The sequence below is a fragment of the Schistocerca serialis genome, chromosome 1 (assembly GCF_023864345.2).
Source record: "Schistocerca serialis cubense isolate TAMUIC-IGC-003099 chromosome 1, iqSchSeri2.2, whole genome shotgun sequence".
NCBI lineage: Eukaryota > Metazoa > Arthropoda > Insecta > Orthoptera > Acrididae > Schistocerca > Schistocerca serialis.
This window is the reverse complement of record NC_064638.1, coordinates 806,641,034-806,664,813: the sequence shown is the minus strand read 5'-3', so window position 1 is coordinate 806,664,813 and position 23,780 is coordinate 806,641,034. Positions and strand designations below refer to the sequence as shown.

Below are 23,780 nucleotides of genomic sequence, written 5' to 3'. Positions count from 1 at the left end.
TGGGATCTTGCAGTCATGAGTTGGAGAACGAAGAATTTAGTGCACAATTGTCTGCTTCAAATAATTAGTAGGTAGAATGTGAAAGTCCTTTTCATGTATTGTTTCCTAAAATCCTACATAACAATGGCAGTGAGCAAAATTTCATTTCGTAAACACCAATATTGCAAATCTCAATTTGTAGAAGGTGTTGGGAATGAGGATGAGAAGTGAGAACAGAAATGTATATATGAGCACAAATAAAAAAGTAAAGGCTCTACAGATCTGGAAATTTGCCTTCAGTCCACATTTCTTTATAAAAGGATCAAGAAAGTTTTCTCACAAATTTTGGTTAAGGTGTTTCTGCATACCATAATTGCACAAATCTGGCACAGGAGAGGTAAGCTGTAAAAGTGTGCTATCCAGTTTCAACATTTCAACATTGAGAAGGCCGTTCCAGCTTGAGTGTTCACCTAAGGGAAGCCAGTGGCCACTGGCAGCAGCGGGCAAACAGCTGGTGCACAGGCGTTCAGGCTGCAGCCTGTGTGTTCATGCTGCCCCGACTGAGCACCCACAGGTACAGGTAGTGAAATGGATCGTGCATGCACAGAGCAATTCTATCTGGCACGTAGCCTATGCTAACTGTCCCTGCTTGCAGCTGAGCTGACAGATACTAGCAGGAGTTCGTGGCACATGAGGCAGCATTGGAAAACTCTGGTATAGACTGCTTCATTGTAGTGCACCTGGAACCCTTCTTGTTCTCTTTAATGGTTCACAAGGGGGTTTTTCCTCACTAACCAAAAGGTGGCAAGGTTCTGTGCACAGTTGTCTTAAATCTTCACAGCAGTGCCTGCCTGTCACTTGCAGCAACTGACACAATAGTTCCACCCCTCTAAAGGATATGGTGATCTGAAGATTCCACTATGGATGGAACCTGTCAGAGTAGATGGCATTAGTATTGTGATCTGCCCCATCTCAAATATGTCTTGGCATTCCAAAGCAACCAGTTTACCCAAAAACTGGAAAATGATCACTTGAGTGAAGGTCATCTACTAACTCCCCATGAGCAGACTGTGACCCTGAAGTACAAACTACATTAAGAAGGCATATAGGTTAGTGTTTTTTAACGTCCCGTCGACAACGAGGTCATTAGAGACGGAGCACAAGCTCGGGTTAGGGAAAGATGGGGAAGGAAATAGGCCGTGCCCTTTCAAAGGAACCATCCCGGCATTTGCCTGAAACGATTTAGGGAAATCACAGAAAACTAAAAAGGCATACATTTTCTGAACAAAATTTGCCTTCAATTACTCAATTCCATGGGTAAGCAAACTTATGGTCTCAAGGACCACAACATCCGCTGAACTCCCCAAATGGGAGAAATTGTGTGGAGTGCTGGTTGACCAGCTTTATTGTCACTTCACTACTCCTGCAGCAAAAAATAAATTGAGTATGTTACAAAGAGAGGCACTTACAATTGTATTTCAACTGCCTGTAGGGAGTGTGTTGTTGTTTTTGAATAGTACCACAGAAATTTTTGTTGTCTGTTTAAGGTTGTCATTTCCACATAACACAGAGTTTGGCAGAATGCAACAATGAAGGAAACAATTGTACTTGAGATATTGGTGCTGGTTACCAGCAGTTTTTATGAAGACTTCCACACATAAATATGGAAATGAAAGAGGGACCTTTTTAAATTATAGCTGGCATTGTAAATGATATTTCATTACGAAGTTAATAAAAATTAAGAGAAAACTGGTGCTATTATTTACAATGTTGTTATGATATGCTTCAGTAGTAGTCTCCATATCAATCACATACAGCATGAAAGTTGTGTAAACTGTGACTGGTCACAGAATACTGAGAAATAAAGAACTTTCAAGGTCTTCTTCAGATGAATGTTGAATATAATGAAAAAGAAAATCAATTACTTAGTTTTATAGTGTTTATTTATTTGTATTGGAATGCACAATGAAAAGCATATTATTCAACAGGCATCAAAGAGGACTGGAAAAATAATGAAATGAACGAATAGTGAAAAATTACTCTCTTTACTACACAACAATTACAAAATTTTATGTTGAAAACTGAAAGTAAATATGAAGTACTAAATTTTACAAATTTATTTAACTTTTAATTAAAGACTACATGGTAGCCTTGCATATCAATCTGTTCTTCTCAGCTGAACTACTCCAAGTTCTACAAGATGGAAACTATTACCTACTATGCCTCATTAGCTATCCAACTGGCCATCACAGGCATTCATCAGCCATCAGCTAACAGGGGCGTATGTCAACAACCCTCCACATGAACTTGTAATTGCACCAAATAAACAGAAGAGACCACATAATTGTCAAAAGCATCAATTACATTACCCTATCATATTTGATGGGACACATGCCCTACTAATGCAATATACAGCTATGAGCACTGGAATGTCTATGTCCAGTCTCTGTCTCATTCTAACACATAAAGAGAAACTTTTGAAACTTGGAGAAAAATATTGCACACCTTGGGCTGGATATATAGAGTGTCGTACACAATCAAACGGGCTGGTGTATGTTTATAGCTGGCATTGTGCATATGTTCTACGCAACTTAAGTGAAATCACCATCTTCTCAATTCCAAGAATGTCTCATGTGAGTAACTGTCTCTCATTATACAATATACAGATTGTTTTGAAACATTACTATACTCCACAGTAATTTCTGGACGTTACATAATTTGTAATCAATAGGATGTATATCTCCAAGCAAACTTCAAAATTTATATTAAAAACTTTGTATGTGATATTTTATACTTTTCATAGCCATGAAAATAATGTGTTTTGGTACTCACTTGTTATGCTTTCTTCTTGTTTATCATTCTGGTAAAGCCTTTCAACAAACAAAACTTTAACTTTAAAAACTCTAGATTCAAATGAAAATGTGGATTTAGTTAAGCTCATGGGAAACATGGGTACCACCATACGGAGTCGTGTGTGTGTGTGTGTGTGTGTGTGTGTGTGTGTGTGTGTGTGTGTGTGTGTGTGTGTGTGTGTGTGTGTGAGAGAGAGAGAGAGAGAGAGAGAGAGAGAGAGAGAGAGAGAGAGAGATATATTGTTGACGAAGGCCTTAATGGCTGAAAGCTTTAATTGTAAGAGTCTTTTTGTTGTGCCTCTCCGTTATATGGTGAGGGGCAACTTTCCTTTTCACAATATTAGTACCAACATACTGGTTTTTTAAACTGATTACCATAATTTTTTGTCAGTGAAAGTGTAATACTGATCACAAAAGAAGACAGTTTTTCATCTTTTATTTATAAAATGTGTGTAAATCAGTTTTAAATATTGTCACAGAAGAAGCTGAGTTGCACAGTCACTGTAGTGTAGTGGTTATGATACTAGGTTGTTGCATGGAGAGTCGTTACTTTAAAACTCACCTGAACTCTAAAATTTTAATTTCTATATGCGCTTTGAGTACATTCGAGAAGTATCCACAAATACTAGATGTGCAAGTGCGGAATAAACTTTCGTTAAGTGAAGTTAGTGTTTGTCATTCATCTAACTACACCTTCTACTACGTGACAATATGAAAGGGTTAATAAAACAGTGGGTTACAGTTGTAACCAAGATTGTAATTACCAGCCAGCTTTGTATCCCTAATGGGGGGAAGGGGTTGTTTATTGCCCATTTCTGGATTCATCATGGGCTCTACGAACAACATCCTTGAATGCTGTGTATCTCAGATACAGACAGTTGCATGTCTAAAGCTCATGATTTCTATAAATTTCTTTTTAATTTAATTTCCATAGTAAGCGACATCTACCGATAGCCATCTGATTTCATGTACACTGAAGAGACAAAGAAACTGGCACACCTGCCTATTATTGTGTAGGGCCGCTGCTAGCACCCAGAAGTGCCGCAATACGACGTGGCATGGACTCAACTAATGTCTAAGTAGTGCTGGAGGGAATTGACACCATGAATCCTGCAGGGTTGTCCATAAATCCATAAGGGTACGAATGGCTGAAAATCTCTTCTGAACAGCACATTGCAAGGCATCCCAGATATGCTCAATAATGTTCATGTCTGGGGAGTTTGGTAGCCATCGGAAGTGTTTAAACTCAGAACAGTGTTCCTGGAGCCACTCTGTAGCAATTCTGGATGTGTGTGGGTGTCGCACTGTCCTGCTGGAATTGCCCGAGTCTGTCTGAATACGCAATGGACATGAATGGGCACAGGCAACCAGACAGAATGCTTACATACATTTCACCTGTCACAGTCGTATCTAGATGTATCAGAGGTCCCATGTCACTCCAACTGCACACTGCACACACCACACACCATTAGAGAGGCTCTACCACTTTGAACAGTCCCCTGCTGACATGCAGGGCCCATGGATTCATAAGGTTGTCTCCATACCCATACATGTCCATCCGTTCGATACAATTTGAAACGAGACTCGTCTGACCAAGCAACATGTTTCCAGTCATCAACAATCCAATGTCGGTCTTGACAGGCTCAGGCGAGGCGTAAAGCTTTGTGTCGTGCAGTCATCAAGGATATACGAGAGGGCCATCGGCTCTGAAAGCCCATAACAATAGTGTTTCGTTGAATGGTACGCACACTGACACTTGTTGATGGCCCAGCAATGAAATCTGCTGCAATTTGCGGAAAGGTTGCACTTCTGTCACACTGAAGGATTCTCTTTAGTCATCATTTGTCCCATTCTTGCAAGATCTTTTTCCGGCCACAGCAATGTCAGGGGATATGATGTTTTACTGGATTCCTGATAATCACGGTACACTTGTTAAATGGTCATATAGGAAAATTCCCACTTCATCGCTACCCCAGAGATGCTGTGTCCCATCGATCGTGCGCCAACTATAACACCACGTTCAAAGTCATTTAAATCTTCATAAACTGCCTTTGTAGCAGCAGTAACTGATCTAAGAATTGTGCCAGACACTTGTCGTCTTATATAGGCATTGCCAACTGCAGCACCGTATTCTGCCAGTTACATATCTATGTATTTGAATATGCAGGCCTATACCAGTTTCTTTGGTGCATCGGTGTATGTGCCCAAATCCCAGTAAGTGGTTTGGGGTACCCACTTCGCATCTTTTAGTTCTGTCTTACACACCTGCTAGAGTCTCAACATATCAAGAATGGTGTGCTTATACAGGTATAGGCCTCTCTGCTACACAGCCCACATTTGATATTCCAGCAGAATAATGTCTGGACCAATTCCAATTTCATTACTAAAAACTGTTGCCTCAATAGTGCTCTTTGCTTGACCTACTTATTCTCCTGATACATTAATTACTGAATGTGAGTAGAACTTGCTTTCCAGAGACTATGGTCTTCGCAACATCAAAGAGTACTGGCCGTATCAGGTCCGAAGCCTCTTCCCTACAATATCGCCTCACACGCAAATTCATGCTAGTGTGCTGGAATTTTCATTCACAACTAAATTTCTCATCACATGCCATGTAAACTATTTAAATAAAGGGAGTAGCCATTTTACTTCATTTGCCCTTGATCAGTTATTTTCATAAACTCCAATGTTCATATATAAAAGTGTAATATGACTTTTAAGTTGCCCAACTGCAAGTCAGTAGAGATGTTCTCTCTCACTGTGTATAAGCTACTATCTTTCTGCACTTCATTTCCACATATCCATGCTATATACCCAATTTTCAAATGAAATGTTCATGAGTTTTTCACACCAATTTTCTCAGTTTTTTTTTTCCTACCTTGCCAAATACTTACACTACATACTTAAATATTGGCTGAAATATTTATCATACAGCTAAAATTTTCTTAAGTAAAGCGAAAAGCCCCTCTTCATGAATAAAAAAGTTTTTTTTTTTACCTTTGTTATGGCTGTTTCAACATCAGATACACGTGTCAACAACCGGTCCCTTTCAGCAGTAATAGAAGCAATTTCATTGTTCAGATTTAGCATCTTTGCTTCACTGAGAGCCACCGTAGCCTCTGTACTGCTCTTTGCTTTGACCAATTCACATTCCATTTCGGAACATCTAGTCTGATAACCCTGTGCGAGTTCCAGAGCTCTTGAAAGTTCTCTCTCCACAGACTTCACTTTCTGTAAGAGACAAAATGTAGAATAGTAATAATAATAATAATAATAATAATAATAATAAGCAAACAAATAAATATAGTATATAAAGGTAGTTGAAATACCACAATGGAAACATTTGTTGAAAATAACTACAAACTATCCAGAGGAAAAGTGTTTTAATCAGAAATAATAGAAATTTAAGGTATTGGCACTACAGCAGAATAATGACTTGACATTTCAGAAAGGGTTTTACTTAGAAATCAAGCCTATCACTGTCACTAAAGAAGCAGAAAAGGTGCATATGCAAAATAAATGTCATCTGCAAACAGTTGTAATCAGCTGGAGAGGCACCTGCATCACATTGAAGGAAATGATGAGATTCCTACTCTTTAGGAGGCGAATAAATTCTTTTTTCACTTGCTAAAATGAAGAGGAAGATTGGGAAATCGTAAATAACATTTAAAAAATGTTTTTTAGTATCATGATTTTCCTCTTCTTAAGGCTGAAGCACACTTGTGTGTCCCTTTTTGACAACAACTACATTTGATTTTGGACAGTTTACACACTTTTCTAGACAGACATGTAGGGCTGAAGTTTTAGCAGTATCTGTGGCAATTTTTGTAGCAAATATATAAACATCCTTTTAAACAATGGAAACCCCATGTACAAATCATAACATGTAGGCTTCCATTGCCGGTGTCTTCAATAATTAAAACCTCCGGGCTAAGAGGCCGTGGTTGAACAGTGGATATTCTTCCTCTTGACATTTTGTTGCCAACTGTGGGCAACATCTACCGAGATGAGCCAATGACTGGCTGCTAGACCGTGGAGGTCCCTTTTACGTAGAACACATAGAGGGCGCCACAATTTGTCACATGTTGTCGACAGCGAAACTATCTTTGATTAATGTCATTACTCTCGATCAAAGGTAATCGATTGTCAGCAGTTAGATAAGATATGGTGGTCGACTTTGTAGTAAAGATGTGACAACCGATTACCTTTGATCAAGAGTAATGGTGTTAGTCAGAGATAGTTTCACTGTCAACTGCATGTGACGAGTGGTGGCACCCTTTATGCGCTCTATATAAACCCCCCCCCATGAACCATGGACCTTGCCGTTGGTGGGGAGGCTTGCGTGCCTCAGCGATACAGATAGCCGTACCGTAGGTGCAACCACAACGGAGGGGTATCTGTTGAGAGGCCAGACAAACGTGTGGTTCCTGAAGAGGGGCAGCAGCCTTTTCAGTAGTTGCAAGGGCAACAGTCTGGATGACTGACTGATCTGGCCTTGTAACAATAACCAAAACGGCCTTGCTGTGCTGGTACTGCGAACGGCTGAAAGCAAGGGGAAACTACAGCCGTAATTTTTCCCGAGGGCATGCAGCTTTACTGTATGATTACATGATGATGGCGTCCTCTTGGGTAAAATATTCCGGAGGTAAAATAGTCCCCCATTCGGATCTCCGGGCGGGGACTACTCAAGAGGATGTCGTTATCAGGAGAAACAAAACTGGCGTTCTACGGATCGGAGCGTGGAATGTCAGATCCCTTAATCGGGCAGGTAGGTTAGAAAATTTAAAAAGGGAAATGGATAGGTTGAAGTTAGATATAGTGGGAATTAGTGAAGTTCGGTGGCAGGAGGAACAAGACTTCTGGTCAGGTGACTACAGGGTTATAAACACAAAATCAAATAGGGGGAATGCAAGAGTAGGTTTAATAATGAATAGGAAAATAGGAATGCGGGTAAGCTACTACAAACAGCATAGTGAACGCATTATTGTGGCCAAGATAGATACGAAGCCCACACCTACTACAGTAGTACAAGTTTATATGCCAACTAGCTCTGCAGATGACGAAGAAATTGAAGAAATGTATGATGAAATAAAAGAAATTATTCAGATTGTGAAGGGAGACGAAAATTTAATAGTCATGGGTGACTGGAATTCGAGTGTAGGAAAAGGGAGAGAAGGAAACATAGTAGGTGAATATGGATTGGGGGACAGAAATGAAAGAGGAAGCCGCCTGGTAGAATTTTGCACAGAGCACAACATAATCATAACTAACACTTGGTTTAAGAATCATGAAAGAAGGTTGTATACATGGAAGAACCCTGGAGATACTAAAAGGTATCAGATAGATTATATAATGGTAAGACAGAGATTTAGGAACCAGGTTTTAAATTGTAAGACATTTCCAGGGGCAGATGTGGACTCTGACCACAATCTATTGGTTATGACCTGTAGATTAAAACTGAAGAAACTGCAAAAAGGTGGGAATTTAAGGAGATGGGACCTGGATAAACTAAAAGAACCAGAGGTTGTACAGAGATTCAGGGAGAGCATAAGGGAGCAATTGACAGGAATGGGGGAAAGAAATCCAGTAGAAGAAGAATGGGTAGCTTTGAGGGATGAAGTAGTGAAGGCAGCAGAGGATCAAGTAGGTAAAAAGACGAGGGCTAGTAGAAATCCTTGGGTAACAGAAGAAATATTGAATTTAATTGATGAAAGGAGAAAATATAAAAATGCAGTAAGTGAAACAGGCAAAAAGGAATACAAACGTCTCAAAAATGAGATCGACAGGAAGTGCAAAATGGCTAAGCAGGGATGGCTAGAGGACAAATGTAAGGATGTAGAGGCCTATCTCACTAGGGGTAAGATAGATACCGCCTACAGGAAAATTAAAGAGACCTTTGGAGATAAGAGAACGACTTGTATGAATATCAAGAGCTCAAATGGAAACCCAGTGCTAAGCAAAGAAGGGAAAGCAGAAAGGTGGAAGGAGTATATAGAGGGTCTATACAAGGGCGATGTACTTGAGGACAATATTATGGAAATGGAAGAGGATGTAGATGAAGATGAAATGGGAGATACGATACTGCGTGAAGAGTTTGACAGAGCACTGAAAGACCTGAGTCGAAACAAGGCCCCCGGAGTAGACAATATTCCATTAGAACTACTGACGGCCGTGGGAGAGCCAGTCCTGACAAAACTCTACCATCTGGTGAGCAAGATGTATGAAACAGGCGAAATACCCTCAGACTTCAAGAAGAATATAATAATTCCAATCCCAAAGAAAGCAGCTGTTGACAGATGTGAAAATTACCGAACTATCAGCTTAATAAGTCACAGCTGCAAAATACTAACACGAATTCTTTACAGACGAATGGAAAAACTAGTAGAAGCCAACCTCGGGGAAGATCAGTTTGGATTCCGTAGAAACACTGGAACACGTGAGGCAATACTGACCTTACGACTTATCTTAGAAGAAAGATTAAGGAAAGGCAAACCTACATTTCTAGCATTTGTAGACTTAGAGAAAGCTTTTGACAATGTTGACTGGAATACTCTCTTTCAAATTCTAAAGGTGGCAGGGGTAAAATACAGGGAGCGAAAGGCTATTTACAATTTGTACAGAAACCAGATGGCAGTTATAAGAGTCGAGGGACATGAAAGGGAAGCAGTGGTTGGGAAGGGAGTAAGACAGGGTTGTAGCCTCTCCCCGATGTTGTTCAATCTGTATATTGAGCAAGCAGTAAAGGAAACAAAAGAAAAATTCGGAGTAGGTATTAAAATTCATGGAGAAGAAATAAAAACTTTGAGGTTCGCCGATGACATTGTAATTCTGTCAGAGACAGCAAAGGACTTGGAAGAGCAGTTGAATGGAATGGACAGTGTCTTGAAAGGAGGATATAAGATGAACATCAACAAAAGCAAAACAAGGATAATGGAATGTAGTCTAATTTAAATCGGGTGATGCTGAGGGAATTAGATTAGGAAATGAGGCACTTAAAGTAGTAAAGGAGTTTTGCTATTTGGGGAGCAAAATAACTGATGATGGTCGAAGTAGAGAGGATATAAAATGTCGACTGGCAATGGCAAGGAAAGCGTTTCTGAAGAAGAGAAATTTGTTAACATCCAGTATTGATTTAAGTGTCAGGAAGTCATTTCTGAAAGTATTCGTATGGAGTGTAGCCATGTATGGAAGTGAAACATGGACGATAAATAGTTTAGACAAGAAGAGAATAGAAGCTTTCGAAATGTGGTGCTACAGAAGAATGCTGAAGATTAGATGGGTAGATCATGTAACTAATGAAGAAGTATTGAATAGGATTGGGGAGAAGAGAAGTTTGTGGCACAACTTGACCAGAAGAAGGGATCGGTTGGTAGGGCATGTTCTGAGGCATCAAGGGATCACCAATTTAGTATTGGAGGGCAGCGTGGAGGGTAAAAATCGTAGAGGGAGACCACGAGATGAATATACTAAGCAGATTCAGAAGGATGTAGGTTGCAGTAGGTACTGGGAGATGAAAAAGCTTGCACAGGATAGAGTAGCATGGAGAGCTGCATCAAACCAGTCTCAGGACTGAAGACCACAACAACAACAACATAAACAGGACCTCCACAGTCTAGTAGCCGGTCATTGACTCACCTCGGAAGATGTTGCCCACAGTTGGCAACAAAACATCACGAGGAAGAATTTCTGCTGTTCAACCACAGCCTCTTAGCCTGGAGGAGTTATTTAATGAACCACTTAGGAATAACAACAATGTAGGAAAATACAGATTGCTACTTACCGTAAAGGAGATGCATTAAGTTGCAGACAAGCACAATTAAAAGACATTCACACAAAGCTTTCAGCTACAACCTTCATCAGCAGAAGAGAAACAGAGACACACACACACACCAGCCATACAACAAACAAAGAAGCACTCCTCACGCACACATGACCACCAACTCCAGCAGCTGAGGCCAGAATGCTAGGACTGAACTGCCAGAGTTGCGTTTGTGTGCATGTGGAGTGCTTGCTTGTGTGTATGAATGATATGTGTTTCTCTGTTTCTCTTTTGCTGATGAAGGCTGCAGGTGAAATCTTTGTATGAGTGTCTTGTTACTGTTCCTGTCTGGAACTTAACATGTCTTGTTTACGGTAAGTAGCAATCTATCTTTTCCTACAATATAAATATCCTTTTAATTACTTCAGAACCTTTCTCTTGCTATGATGTTACACTTACTTATGTTCTAGACATATTTCTAAAAATAAGTCATGGATTACACAAGGAATAAAGTTGTCATGTGGGACAAAAAGGAAACTGTATCTACTATCTAGGAACAGCTCTGATGTTAGCACTGTAATGCATTACATAGAATACTGTAAAATACTGAAGCAAGAAATTCAGAAATCTAAGCAGTTTTATTATGAGAAAAGGATAATGACATCAGGCAACAAAATGGAAACTATATGGATTGTAGTGAAGACAGAGACAGGTGCGCCAGAGAGGAAGATGAACAGAGAGCTCTAAAAATAACTGAAACATTGGTAACAAGGGCATGTAGTGTTGCAAACACCTTAAACAAGTATTTTGTTTCCATTACTGGTAGCCTGGGATCATCAAGTTCAGTAAAGAGTGCAACAGACTACTTGAGATCACTCTCTGTAAATAACTCCAGTAAAATGGAAATGACACTCACTTCTCCCAAAGATGTAGCATCCTTCATAAAATCTTTAAACTCAAAGTATTTTGACGGTTATGACAACATATAAACAAACGTAATTAAAAAGTGTTCATGTCAGTTGAGTTTTTTCTTAAGTTGTGTGTGTAATCAATCTCTTATCAGTGGAACATTTCCAGACTGACTAAAAATATGCTGAAGTTAAGCCCCTTTAAAAGAAGGGGGATAAAGAGATACCACCAAACTATCAACCCAATTCACATTTTCTCACTTTTTCAAAAATAATTGAAAGGTTGTATTCCAGTATCTTCTTAAGCATCTGACTGCATATAATATATTGTCCAATTCACAGTTTGGCTTTCTTAAGGGTTCCGCTGTAGAGAAGGGCATTTTCACATACAGTGAGAATGTACTTAATTCATTAGATAGCAAATTAGAGGCTACTGGCATTTTCTGTGATCTGTCAAAGGCCTTCATGTGGATTACAGCATTCTCTTAAGTAAATTAGATTGTTATGGTGTTGCTGGCTCACAGTGCTGCAAATGGTTTAAGTCTTACCTAACTACCAGAAAAAAAGGGTGTGTCATGAAACGCCTGTGGAGTAAGCATTCAGTCTTCATCTTATTGGGAATAAATTACATGTGGTGTTCCTCAAGGTTCCATCTTAGGTCCACTGCTTTTTCTTGTGTACATTAATGACGTCTCGTCTGTTACATTGGCAGATGCTAAGTCTGTTTTATAATTGCGTAGGCTTTCGCGGCCAGAGTCAGTCGACATAAAAGTTTTCTGGGTACGATACCGCGTCATAATGTAAAAAACTACTGCTGCTGGAGAAAAACCAATGTTTCAGCTGCTGCAACCATGGCCGAAACATTGATTTTTCTACAGCAGCAGTAGTTTTATACATTATGATGCAGTACCACACCCAGAAAACTTTTATGTCGACTAAGTTTGTTTTGTTTGCACAGGATACAACATTGCAATAAATAGCAAGTCAAGTACAGATGGCTGTTAATCAAATTATCACTGACATTAATAAGGGGTTTAAAGCTAATTCACTGTCATTAAACTCTGAAAAGACCCACTATATGCAGTTCAGAACCTGTAAGAGATTTCCTTCCAGCACATACATAGCATATGAAGATGTGCAGATTGAAGAGGCTGACAGTGTTTAATTTCTGGTATTACAGCTCAATAATAAACTCAGTTGGGAACAGTATACCACAGAATTTCTGAAGTACCTAAACAAGTCTGTATTTGCAATGTGATTGATATCAAATGTAGGAGATATAAATATATATATTAAAAAACCTGTGTGCTTTGCTTACTTTCATTCCATTATGCTATACAGGATCATATTCTGCGATAACTCATCAAACCGAGCAAAAGTTTTTCGAGTGCAAAAGTGTATCATAATAATCATTTGTGGTGTTAATTCAAGAATATTATGCAGAAACCTGATCAAGGAACTGTGTATTCTAGACACTGCTTCTCAGTGTATTTATTCCTTAATGAAATTTGTTGCAAATAATACGTCTATTTCCAACCAATTGCTCAATACGTAGTACCAGTACTCAACAATGGAAAATTCAGGATAGATAACGACAATATTACGAAAAGGATAGTTGTTATTTACCATATAGTGGAGATGCTGAGTCACAGATAGGCACAACAAAATGACTTGTCAGAAAGTAAGCTTCCAGCCAACAAGACCTTCATCAGAAATCCCCAGGAGAGATCACGTTAATACCTTGCAATACTGCCTCTGGCCTTCATAATGGTCCCATTTCGGCAAGAAACAGTGTTCACAAGTTTATTCAGGTATGCCACAGCCAGTTGATGCCAATCATTAATGAACAGATCCCATCAAGTTACTAAATTGTGAAATTGTTGATTGCTACATTTCATCTACTTTTCCTAATACTCCAAACATTTTCTTTGCGATTAAGTTAAGGTGATTCAGAAGGACAGGCATTGTGCACTAGGGAGTACAGGTGTTTGTCAATACATGAAAGTATGCAGACAGTCCTTGCGAACATAGCTATTGTAAGCTTGGTAGACACGAACCTCTGCAGCATACTCATCAATGAAGATGTAGAAGAACAGGCCAACACTCTGTTACCGAGAATGTCAAAATAAATATTCCAGTTCATCATTGTGATAACCTGAATGAATTGGCTGACCCACTTCATGGTGCAAAAAGTATCTCCAGAACCCCACAGAACTACCTGCAGGATTAAAATACCCTTCGCACAATGCAGGTTGAACGCCTCATATGGCTATCTGTGCACTAGACACCTTGCATCATTTGAAAAGAGACAAAATGGTGACTCATTGCACCACACTACGTTTCTCTGCTGATCAGTTGTTTGGGCCACTGAAGATGTGCACCTTTATGTGCCGCTATGGGCGATGGACTTTTGTGAGGAACCTAACTCTAGATGTCCAGTGCTTGCATTCCCTCAGAAACTTGTTTAGATCGACCCGAATTCCGCAACAGTAGCAATTCCTTTCAGGTTCAAAACCAATTGTCATTGACAAGGTGTGATACTCGTCTCCAGTCCCAGTCAGCTATGGTTTTTTTTTTTTTTTTTTTTTTTTTTTTTTTTTTTTTTTTTTTTTTTTTTTTTATGGCCACTGTTCTTAAGCTGTGCTACGTGGCTGCAAGTACACTAATCATCATATGTATTTTGAACAGTCCACATTGATACATCAACAAATTTGGCAACTTCATTCGTGAAGTGTGCATGGGCACATTCAAATACAATAGTTTCTTTCTGCTATTCTGTCAAGTCTCTATGTTTACCCATCTTACTGCACAGATACCACACCACTTCACTGCCACAACTTATGTCAGTGGCAGAAGATCACGCGGCCAACTGGTAGAAGTCATACATCATTTATGGTGCTACAAAGGGAGCTGCGTGACTAATATTTTATCCGGCAAGCTGATCAATGCCTTAAGATATATAACAATTTGCATCGGTTGGACTTGACAGAAGTGCAAAAATGTAATACAACTCACATCCTGACAATGCTGAGTCATGAGATTAGATTAGATTAGATTAGTACTTGTTCCCTAGATGAGGTTTACAGGTTTCGTAATGATGAGGTTTACAGCATCCATGTACATTTATTTTTATGAAACGTAATTGTGTTACTGCAAGAAAATGTAATACATTATGTACTTCATGGGACCAGGCATTGCAAGTGCCATCACAAAATCTGAAGCTGTAACTGACAATCCTTACATTTTTTAAAGTATTGCTAAATTATGACAAAAACTGATAAATGAGGCATAATCATGGTGAAGGATACAGAAATCCTCTTTATAATATTTTAAGAATATTTAACAGTCTTTAATAAAAAAACTCACCACATGGCAGAGATGTTGAGTTGTAGATGGACACAGCAAAAGAACTGTCAAATAAAGTAAGCTTTCAGCCAAAGAGTCCTTCATCAGGATTTCACGTGCATGTGCTTGTCGCCTAGTTCCAATGAGGCCCTTTTTGGCCAAAAGTTTACTTTTTCGACAGTCTTTCTGTTGTGCTCATCTGTGATTAAACATTTCCGCTGTATGGAGAGTAGTAATCTATCCTTCTCATATTACTGTTATTTTTCCAGCCTGGATTTTCCATTGTTTAATCAAAAACTCTTTTGTTTGATGACTGCCATCTATAAAATCATCCTCAGACATTTCTTTAAAAAAGTGCAAATTTATCAGTGAAACTATTATAATAGCACACAACAGTACTGGGAAAATCATTTCTATAATTTATATGAAAATCACTGACGTAACATACCTTTGATTGGAAACTATTACATGAACATAAAAAAAAACCTGTAGCCAAGATAGGTACAGCGAAAAGACATAAAAACATAGTCAATATGCACTCTAAACATTAGCATGATTTGTCCATGTGTACCACTGCAGCTACACAACCAACCCCCACAGTCCTATGACAGTTATATGGTTCGGTAGCCTACTATCGCCCCATCCATTAAGGAGGTTATGGTTTGGAGCTGTAGGAGTTAGGTTCAACGATATGGAAGTCAAAGAGAGCATCACACCAAAGGGCTTCTTGTGGGAAGTCAGTGAAGCAAAAGGGAATTGAATGCCAAGACTGACCAGAATGTTCCTTCTAGAATGTTATAGAATCTTTCAAAAAGTACCAGAATTTACTAGAATCTCCAGAATGTTCCAGGATTTTCTTGAACATTCTGTTATTCTGTTGTGGGGATACATTCCAGCACAGAAAGGTATACATAGGTGATGGCGAGATTTGTCTGTAATGTTCTTGAGTTTTTAGGAATATTCTCGAATATTAACGAACATTTTCAAATATTCTAAAATCAGGGTGCATTTACAGACAAGGAAAAACAAAATTTCACTATTTCTCGGTTAACAATACACATTTTCCTGGGTGAAAATACACTTTCTCCATGTTAAGTGACAGTATTCCCTCTGAACTGCAAAACTTGTCAATCCTTTAAATTGTAAACGTTTTATGCATCGGCATAAAACTTCCCGGCACTTTAGGAAAAGAACCCAGCAAAAAAATAACATGTCTTGGGAAGATCTTTGATGCGCAGCAACATTTGCACTGCATATTTTTGTATTACGAAGTGTAACTACAAATTCCATCACACACAGCATGTTAGTTTCCATAGCACTGAAATCGAGATTGCAATGTGCTTCTGTCAAACTCTTGTCATGTTATCTGAAAAGCAAATGACAGCAGATATTCAGAGTATATGGCACGTAATAGTCAGCCAATGGCAATATCACTGTTAAGCAGCACAAGCACACAAATAGAAAAAGTTTACGGTTTAAATTAATAGACATATAACATAGCTACAACAAAAGCTAAGCTTATAATATCGGTCTTTTTTTGCACGTGTTACCCTTTGAGATATTATCAAACACAAATGCGCCAGTAAAATTTTAAATGATGACATAAACGTCTGGTCTTCTGGTCCCAAAATTTTTCTAGGTGGCTGGTCCACTAAGTGTTCAGTTTTGAATGATCGTCAAATGCTCTGAGATTTAAGAAATTCATTGCACATTCTCACACTTATAATTTATCTTGTGTAAAAGGAAATTTACTTTGAAAGTAACACTTCTCAAACCACAATTTGCAATATTCACCCACGACCTGTTAGCAGTAGGTTCGTTTGAGCAGTTGCCAGAGAATGCTAGAAGACAGGTGTTATTTCGCATCTACAGTTATGATGATATAGGAAGCTTACCGTAAAGAAGATGTGTTAAGTTGCAGACAAGCACAATTAAAAGACACTTATATAAAAAGAGAGAATGTCGCGTGTGTGTGTGTGTGTGTGTGTGTGTGTGTGTGTGTGTGTGTTTACTGATGAAGGCTGTGGCCAAAAGCTATAAGTGGATGTCTTTTAATCGTGCCTGTCTGTGTCTTCTTTACCGTAAGTAGCAATCTGTTTTTTCCTACATTGTTGACATTGCTACGTGGAGTTTCCATTGTTTGAAAATATTATCAGATTTCCTGGTTGTCCCAGGACATATACACCCTGAAAATATTCTTGAATGCCCTGGAGCAAAATTTTTCTCTATATCTTCAACCAACATTTGAAGCTGTATATCCAGACTCATCACGTATCCACAGAACAAGCAAATGTCATTGAAGGAAAAGGAACTCTTAGACAGACTCTCAACATACAATGGATAATCGGGAAATCACAAGAGTTTGGTGTTCCTCTTCCTTGACTATAGGAAAGCCTTTGGCTGTGTTGTCTGAGAACAGTTGTGGCAGCTGCTTGCAGAGCTTGGCGTCCCACCACACTTCACAGCAGTAATCAGAAGTCCATACAAAAATCACCTTGCAGTTGTGAAGACAAGTACTGGCATGTCCGATTTCTTCCATGTATCAAAAGGTGTCAAATTCGGTTGTGTTCTCTCTCCTCAGCTGTACATTTCATTAGGAATGCTCTTGATGGATGGACTAAGGATATCTCAATTGACAGAAGAACTGTTAACATGCTGAGCCCCAAACAAAAGTAAAGGATTTACGTCTATCATATGGATTAGGCATCAATCTTAGTAAGTCCGAACTCATGATTATTGATCCACAAGCACAAGTTCAACTCACAGGTTTACTAATGGAACTAGAAGTAATAATTTTTTTCATCTATTTTGGATCAACCACCAGTGACACAGAAAAGAGCGAAGGTGAGATAAGAAGACGGATTGTGCTAGGACAAGTGACTATGAAGCAGCTCACCAAGATTTGTCAGAACAGGGTGATGACAAACACTGCAAAAGTCCAGCTTGTTGAAACACTCGTGTTTCCTGTCTTCATCTATGGTTGTGAAATATGGACCATTAAGGCCATTTACAAGCAGCATATTGATGCATTTGAGCTATGGTGCTGGCACAAGATGCTATGCATAAAATGGATCAAAAGGAAACTGATTGTGTCCATAACTGAGCAACTGAATATCTCCAGGCACCTTTCTTCACATGTCAGTCAAAAAAATTCTTCATTTCTTTGGCCATATAGTATGACAAAAAAAGAGAAAAACAAGCAGTAATCACAGAATGGAAGATTGAGGGCAAAACACTGAGGGGAGAACAGTGAGCAGGTAGATCAAATCACAAAGATCTCTGGTCTACTTCTTTAGCAGGTTCATGGGGTTCAGGGGGTCACGGCACACCGCAATCAGCACAACTTGTGGTGGTGGTGGTGGTGGTGGTGTCAATGGATGATGATCTAAATTAACCCAGAGTAGTATTCTACAACTTTTCAGACATTCTTGATTACTTTAGAATGTTCTCGGTGTTCCGTAAAGAAATGGAAAAGTGAATGACTGAACAATATTTCAAAATTAGGTTACTGTTGAACACTTAAATGGGTTTATGAGTACTGAAGAGTATTTTTCAGCATTTAAGAGTTTTTGACTGTGAAATTCTAACATTTTTATGACTTTTTTGAATGTTCAGTTTTACAACGTTTTTGAGTAATAACACAGATGATGTGACTTACCGAACGAAAGTGCTGGCAGGTCGATAGACACACAAACAAACACATACATACACATGAAATTCAAGCTTTCGCAACAAACCTTGTAAAAAATAACTCAAGGTCTTTGGTGTGGATGGATATGTGTGTGTGTGCGCGAGTGTATACCCGTCCTTTTTTCCCCCTAAGGTAAGTCTTTCCGCTCCCGGGATTGGAATGACTCCTTACCCTCTCCCTTTAAACCCACTTCCTTTCGTCTTTCCCTCTCCTTCCCTCTTTCCTGATGAGGCAACAGTTTGTTGCGAAAGCTTGAATTTTGTGTGTATGTTTGTGTGTCTATCGACGTGCCAGCGCTTTCGTTTGGTAAGTCACATCATCTTTGTTTTTATATATATATATATATATAATGGAAGGAAACATTCCACGTGGGAAAAATTATATATATAAAAAAAAAACGCTATCGACCTGCCAGCGTATATATATATATATATATATATATATATATATATATATATATATCTCCAAAAACAAAGATGTAGCGACCCATCAAACGAAAGCTCCGGCAGGTCGACAGACACACAAACAAACACAAACATACACACAAAATTCAGGCTTTCGCAACAAACTGTTGCCTCATCAGGAAAGAGGGAAGGAGAGGGAAAGACGAAAGGATGAGGCAACGGAGTTTGTTGCGAAAGCTTGAATTTTGTGTGTATGTTTGTGTGTCTGTCGACCTGCCGGCGCTTTCGTTTGGTGGGTCGCTACATCTTTGTTTTTGGATATATTTTTCCTACGTGGAATGTTTCCCTCTATTATAACCATATATATATATATATATATATATATAGAGAGAGAGAGAGAGAGAGAGAGAGAGAGAGAGTTGGGTCACTTGGAGGGCACTCTCCTTGATGTTGATCTCATCCTCACTGAAGGCCAGCTACACACTTGTGCCTGAAGAAAATCGATGGCCACCAATGTCTTCCTTCAGGGCTCCAAAAATAAGAAATTGTTTTGATTGTACTGCAGAAGTTTCACTGGAAAGTGCTTACACATTTACACAGTCTCTCTCCATACAATTTATATATTTTTGTGGCTAGAGGAATGACATCCGTGGCCTTCGATTTGCTATCGGTGGAGAGGTGTATGCCTGGGTATAATCACGGTTCTGTAGGCAAATGAAACCATTTTTCCAGGAAGGTGTTTATCATCTTGTCTCATAGTGGGAGAAATGGATTAACAGTTTTGGAAATTACTTTTGAAACAAACAATAATATATTTCTTCCATCTGTCTCATTTTCATTTGACTGCCCCTAATAGGTTCAGCGAACATACATCCACAGAACAAAATCATATTCGGATTACATCTTACAGAACACAACTACAGATAACAACTTGCAAGTACTGCACACTGCACCAAAAGGTCAGTTACTGAATCTCTTAGAACTACAGATCTATGGGCACAAGAAACACTGCCCTAACAAAATTCTGAATGAACAAAACAAATTTACACTGAATGCTTCTCTTTCATTATCTGACAGTAATTCTAGCATACTTACAATCTTTCTGACCCAACTCCTTTTAATTTCTGTTCCCAGCCACACACCACCCACATCCAAACCAGTCAGAGAAGCATGCACCACTGTCCAATATCAGTGAGGTCACATATTTTGGCACCTCCTTGGCTTTTTTTTCGCATGCTCATTGTGTATTCTGTTTCTTTTGATGGTTGGTCTGCTGCTTCCAAAGCAATACGTAGTATACAATACATATCTTAAATACATCCATTTTAAAATTGTAGCTAGTACGAGGGTCGTTCAAAAAGTATTGTCCCACACTTTAAAAAAAAAAAAAAAAAAAAAAAAAAAAAAAAGTCGTTAATATACACAGACAAACGTCCCTGTTGGTGCTTCACATCTGATGTTTGTTCTGCGCACTGATGAAGTTTCGAACCATTCTGGCAGATGGCAGAGCTGTAGTACAGTGTCAAAATGGCGTCTACATACGACTCACATTACGAGCAGTGTGCTATTATTAAATTCTTGGGTGCAGAAAAAGAAACCATGGTGAACATCCATAAACGTTTGTGTGCAGGTGTAGCAATGCTACAGTTGATAGGAGTACAGTTGGCGATGAGTAAAGAAAGTTACAGCCTCAGGAAATGCAGAAACAGAGCTCCATGATCAGCCACACTCGGGACGTCCTGTCACAGCCACTGCTCCAGACCTGCTGAATCATGTGGATGCCATTATGTGTCAACTGGCACATCACAACTCGACAATTGGCTCTACAGTTGTCAGTCAGCATTGGATGTGTGTCTGCAATGATCGAGACACTCATATATTCAAAGAAGTGCTCACAATGGGTTCCACGAATACACTCAGCGGACCACACGATTCAAAGAAAAGCTATTCCATCTGAATTGTTGGAGCATTTTGAGACCAACAGAGAGGCCTTTCTGTCATGGATCGTTACGGGGGACGTAAGTTGGGTGCACCACTTTGCACTGGGAAAAAAAAGGCGGTCCATGGAGTGGCATCATCCTCATTCACCTCAAAAGAAGAAATTCAAGACAACCCCGCCTCTACCAGAAAAGTCATGGTGACAGTCTTCTGCGATTGTGATCATGTCATTCTCGTGGATGTAATGCCAAGAGGGTCAATCATCAATTCAGAGGCATACATGAAGACTCTGAATAAACTCAAGAATCGTTTCTGACGTGTTCGATCGGACAAGATCCAGCAGAAACCTTGCTCCAACATGATAATGTACACCCACACACAAGTCTGAAAACCCTGAAACACATTGCCAAATTGGGTTAGACATCATTGCCTCATCCACCCTACAGTCCAGACTCGACAGCCTCGGGTTTCCATATCTTTGGGCCGCTTAAAGATTCTCTACAGGGAACACACTTGTATTAGTCATGCAGTGAAAAGGTGGCTATGCCTACAGGACAAGAGCTTTTATCAGCTGGGAATACATGCTCTTCCACAACATTGTCGTACGACTATAGAACGTGATGAGGACTACGTAGAAAAATAGGACACGGACAAGACATGTTGATGTATATTATCACCATATTCTGACTCTTAACAATAAATATGTTTTGAGAAAAAAAATGTCGGGCATTACTTACTGAACGACCCTCGTATTTTATCGACACAGGCCTAATTATATAGTTCAAGTACTACTTCCATTTTATTATTAGCTCACAGGTGTTTCATTTATGCATATTTTGCTATCCATGATAATGTTGTTTTAATATATGACTGTCAGCTGTGCTCAGATGGAGTGACATTTGGTGGCCAAATCCCTTCAGTTGCCTGCACCGTAGCTGCAAGTTCTTTATGCTGACAGTGACCTCACACTAAAGGTTGTCTGTGTTTGTATGTTATAATTTCTATTATGTTTTAACATCTTTTGACACAGCTTATCTGTCTAGAAGTTTTTTGTGCTTATATAACAGTTTCGAACGAAAGGCGTGTTGGCTCTAAACAGACTTTCAAATAATTTACATAAATGCTTTATGTATTACTATTTTATGCTACTCTGAAAAAATTGCACCTATTAAGACATATCTGAAGACAGATTGAAAACAGTCAGAGAATAAAAGAAAAACATTGGCATCAAAGACTGTTTAAAATCCTACAAATATGATGAAAATTAATGGAAATGACAACCATATGAACCCGAAGGACAGTGCGGCAAAAATCTACAGCTGAGTGTGGATATATATCTTGTCCCAGAAGGGGTATAAACCATAAAACTTCATATAGACATGTGCCCGATTCCGAATGGTTTCCAAGATAGAAAACATTTAATGAATATTGTTATTTATTTTCTGTATTACTCCATATTGTGAAGTTTACTTAAGTACAGAGTGGTTATAATTAAACTTTAGCTACTTGAGCCAGTGTAGAAAGAAAACTGTTTAAGAATGATGCTCAGACTGTATGCTACAGGATATATATTGCCAGTAGTGTTAGTCTTATGACTTCCCATTTGCCACTGGTACCGACATGTTTGACGTGGGAGGATCTCAAACACCAAGAACCAAGGACATGCAGCACAAACAGCACACATTACTCTGATCTGCTTCATAGACTTATCATTCATACACTTATCATCCCTGATCTATGGGAGAGAGGTGCTTTGGACTCAATTGTTCTGATGCACACGGAGCTCCACATCACACTGCTCATGACGTCACTTCGTTACACTGTAACCCATCTGGAGAAAACCAAATCATTGGCCTATCATTCCAAACTGCATGCTACCACAACAACCAGATTGGAACCGAGGTGATTTTTGGCTATTGGGTTACCTGAAGAACAGTGTTTATCAATGGCACACAGGCACACGTTGGAGGTCGAATATGAGCATAGCGAGGGAGGTAGCCAACATTCCACCTGAGATGTTTTGGGCAGTAATAGAGCAATCTCTAGAGCAGTGCCAGGCTGTCACACATGCAGATGGTCCTCCCACTGAGCATTTGTAACCTGGAATGTAAACTTGGTACACACATCCTTACAAATATTCCCATAAATATTCATTGTCCTATGAGATCACTTGCTTTTCGTGGGGGCCCTCTCAAGTAGTGAAAGTTCAATTATAACCACCCTGTACAACAGTTAATAAGCATTACAACATGCATTTTACAAAGTATCAGCATCATCATACACATCACATTACAGCTGTTGTATAGTTCATAATAAATGTTTGAATATAACCACCACCAACTTCAATGTATTTGTGCAGTATTGGGAGAACATGTCGCCTGAGTGCCTTTGCACGATCCCTAATGAGAGCAACACTGTCCATGATTTGACCAAACAGTTCATCTTACGCATTCACCTTTCATTTGTACACCCCAGACTTCATCCAACCTCATAAACAAAAATCTAATGGCATAAGATTTAGTGATCTTGGTGGCGAGCTGATTATGCTACTAATCCAGAGATAGGGCAAGTGCAAATAAGATATTCCCTTACACATCTGGTAAAATGTGTAAGTTCTCCATTATGCTGAAAATTGCAGTCAGCTTGGCCGAAGGAATGTTCTCAAGGTGTTCAACAAAGTAATGTTCCAACAATGCAAGTAATTCTGTCCCGTCATTCACTCGTAAAAAATGACTGGACCTAGCAACACGTTCTATTCACATGGCACCAATCATTGATCAAAAAAATGAATGTGGAGCTCGGTTTCCACTGAAGTGTGCAAATTTTCCAGTGACCATAGATGATTATTATGTTCACAGTTAATTCCATTCCATGTAAACATGGCTTCATCAACGAACAGTATTA

General features: G+C 39.2%; 1 protein-coding gene across 2 annotated transcripts in view; it reads right to left on the bottom strand.

The window, feature by feature from the left end:
* Positions 1–23,780, bottom strand: part of LOC126484058 (uncharacterized) — a 245,360-nt gene that overhangs the window by 123,123 nt on the left and 98,457 nt on the right. For both annotated transcript variants that reach the window (XR_007587804.1, XM_050107411.1), the window contains exon 7: positions 5,829–6,062. Coding sequence is in view for 1 of the 2 variants with exons in the window: in XM_050107411.1 (XP_049963368.1) it covers positions 5,829–6,062 (234 nt within the window). In the remaining variant the exon portion in view is untranslated. The remainder of the gene's footprint in view (positions 1–5,828; positions 6,063–23,780) is intronic.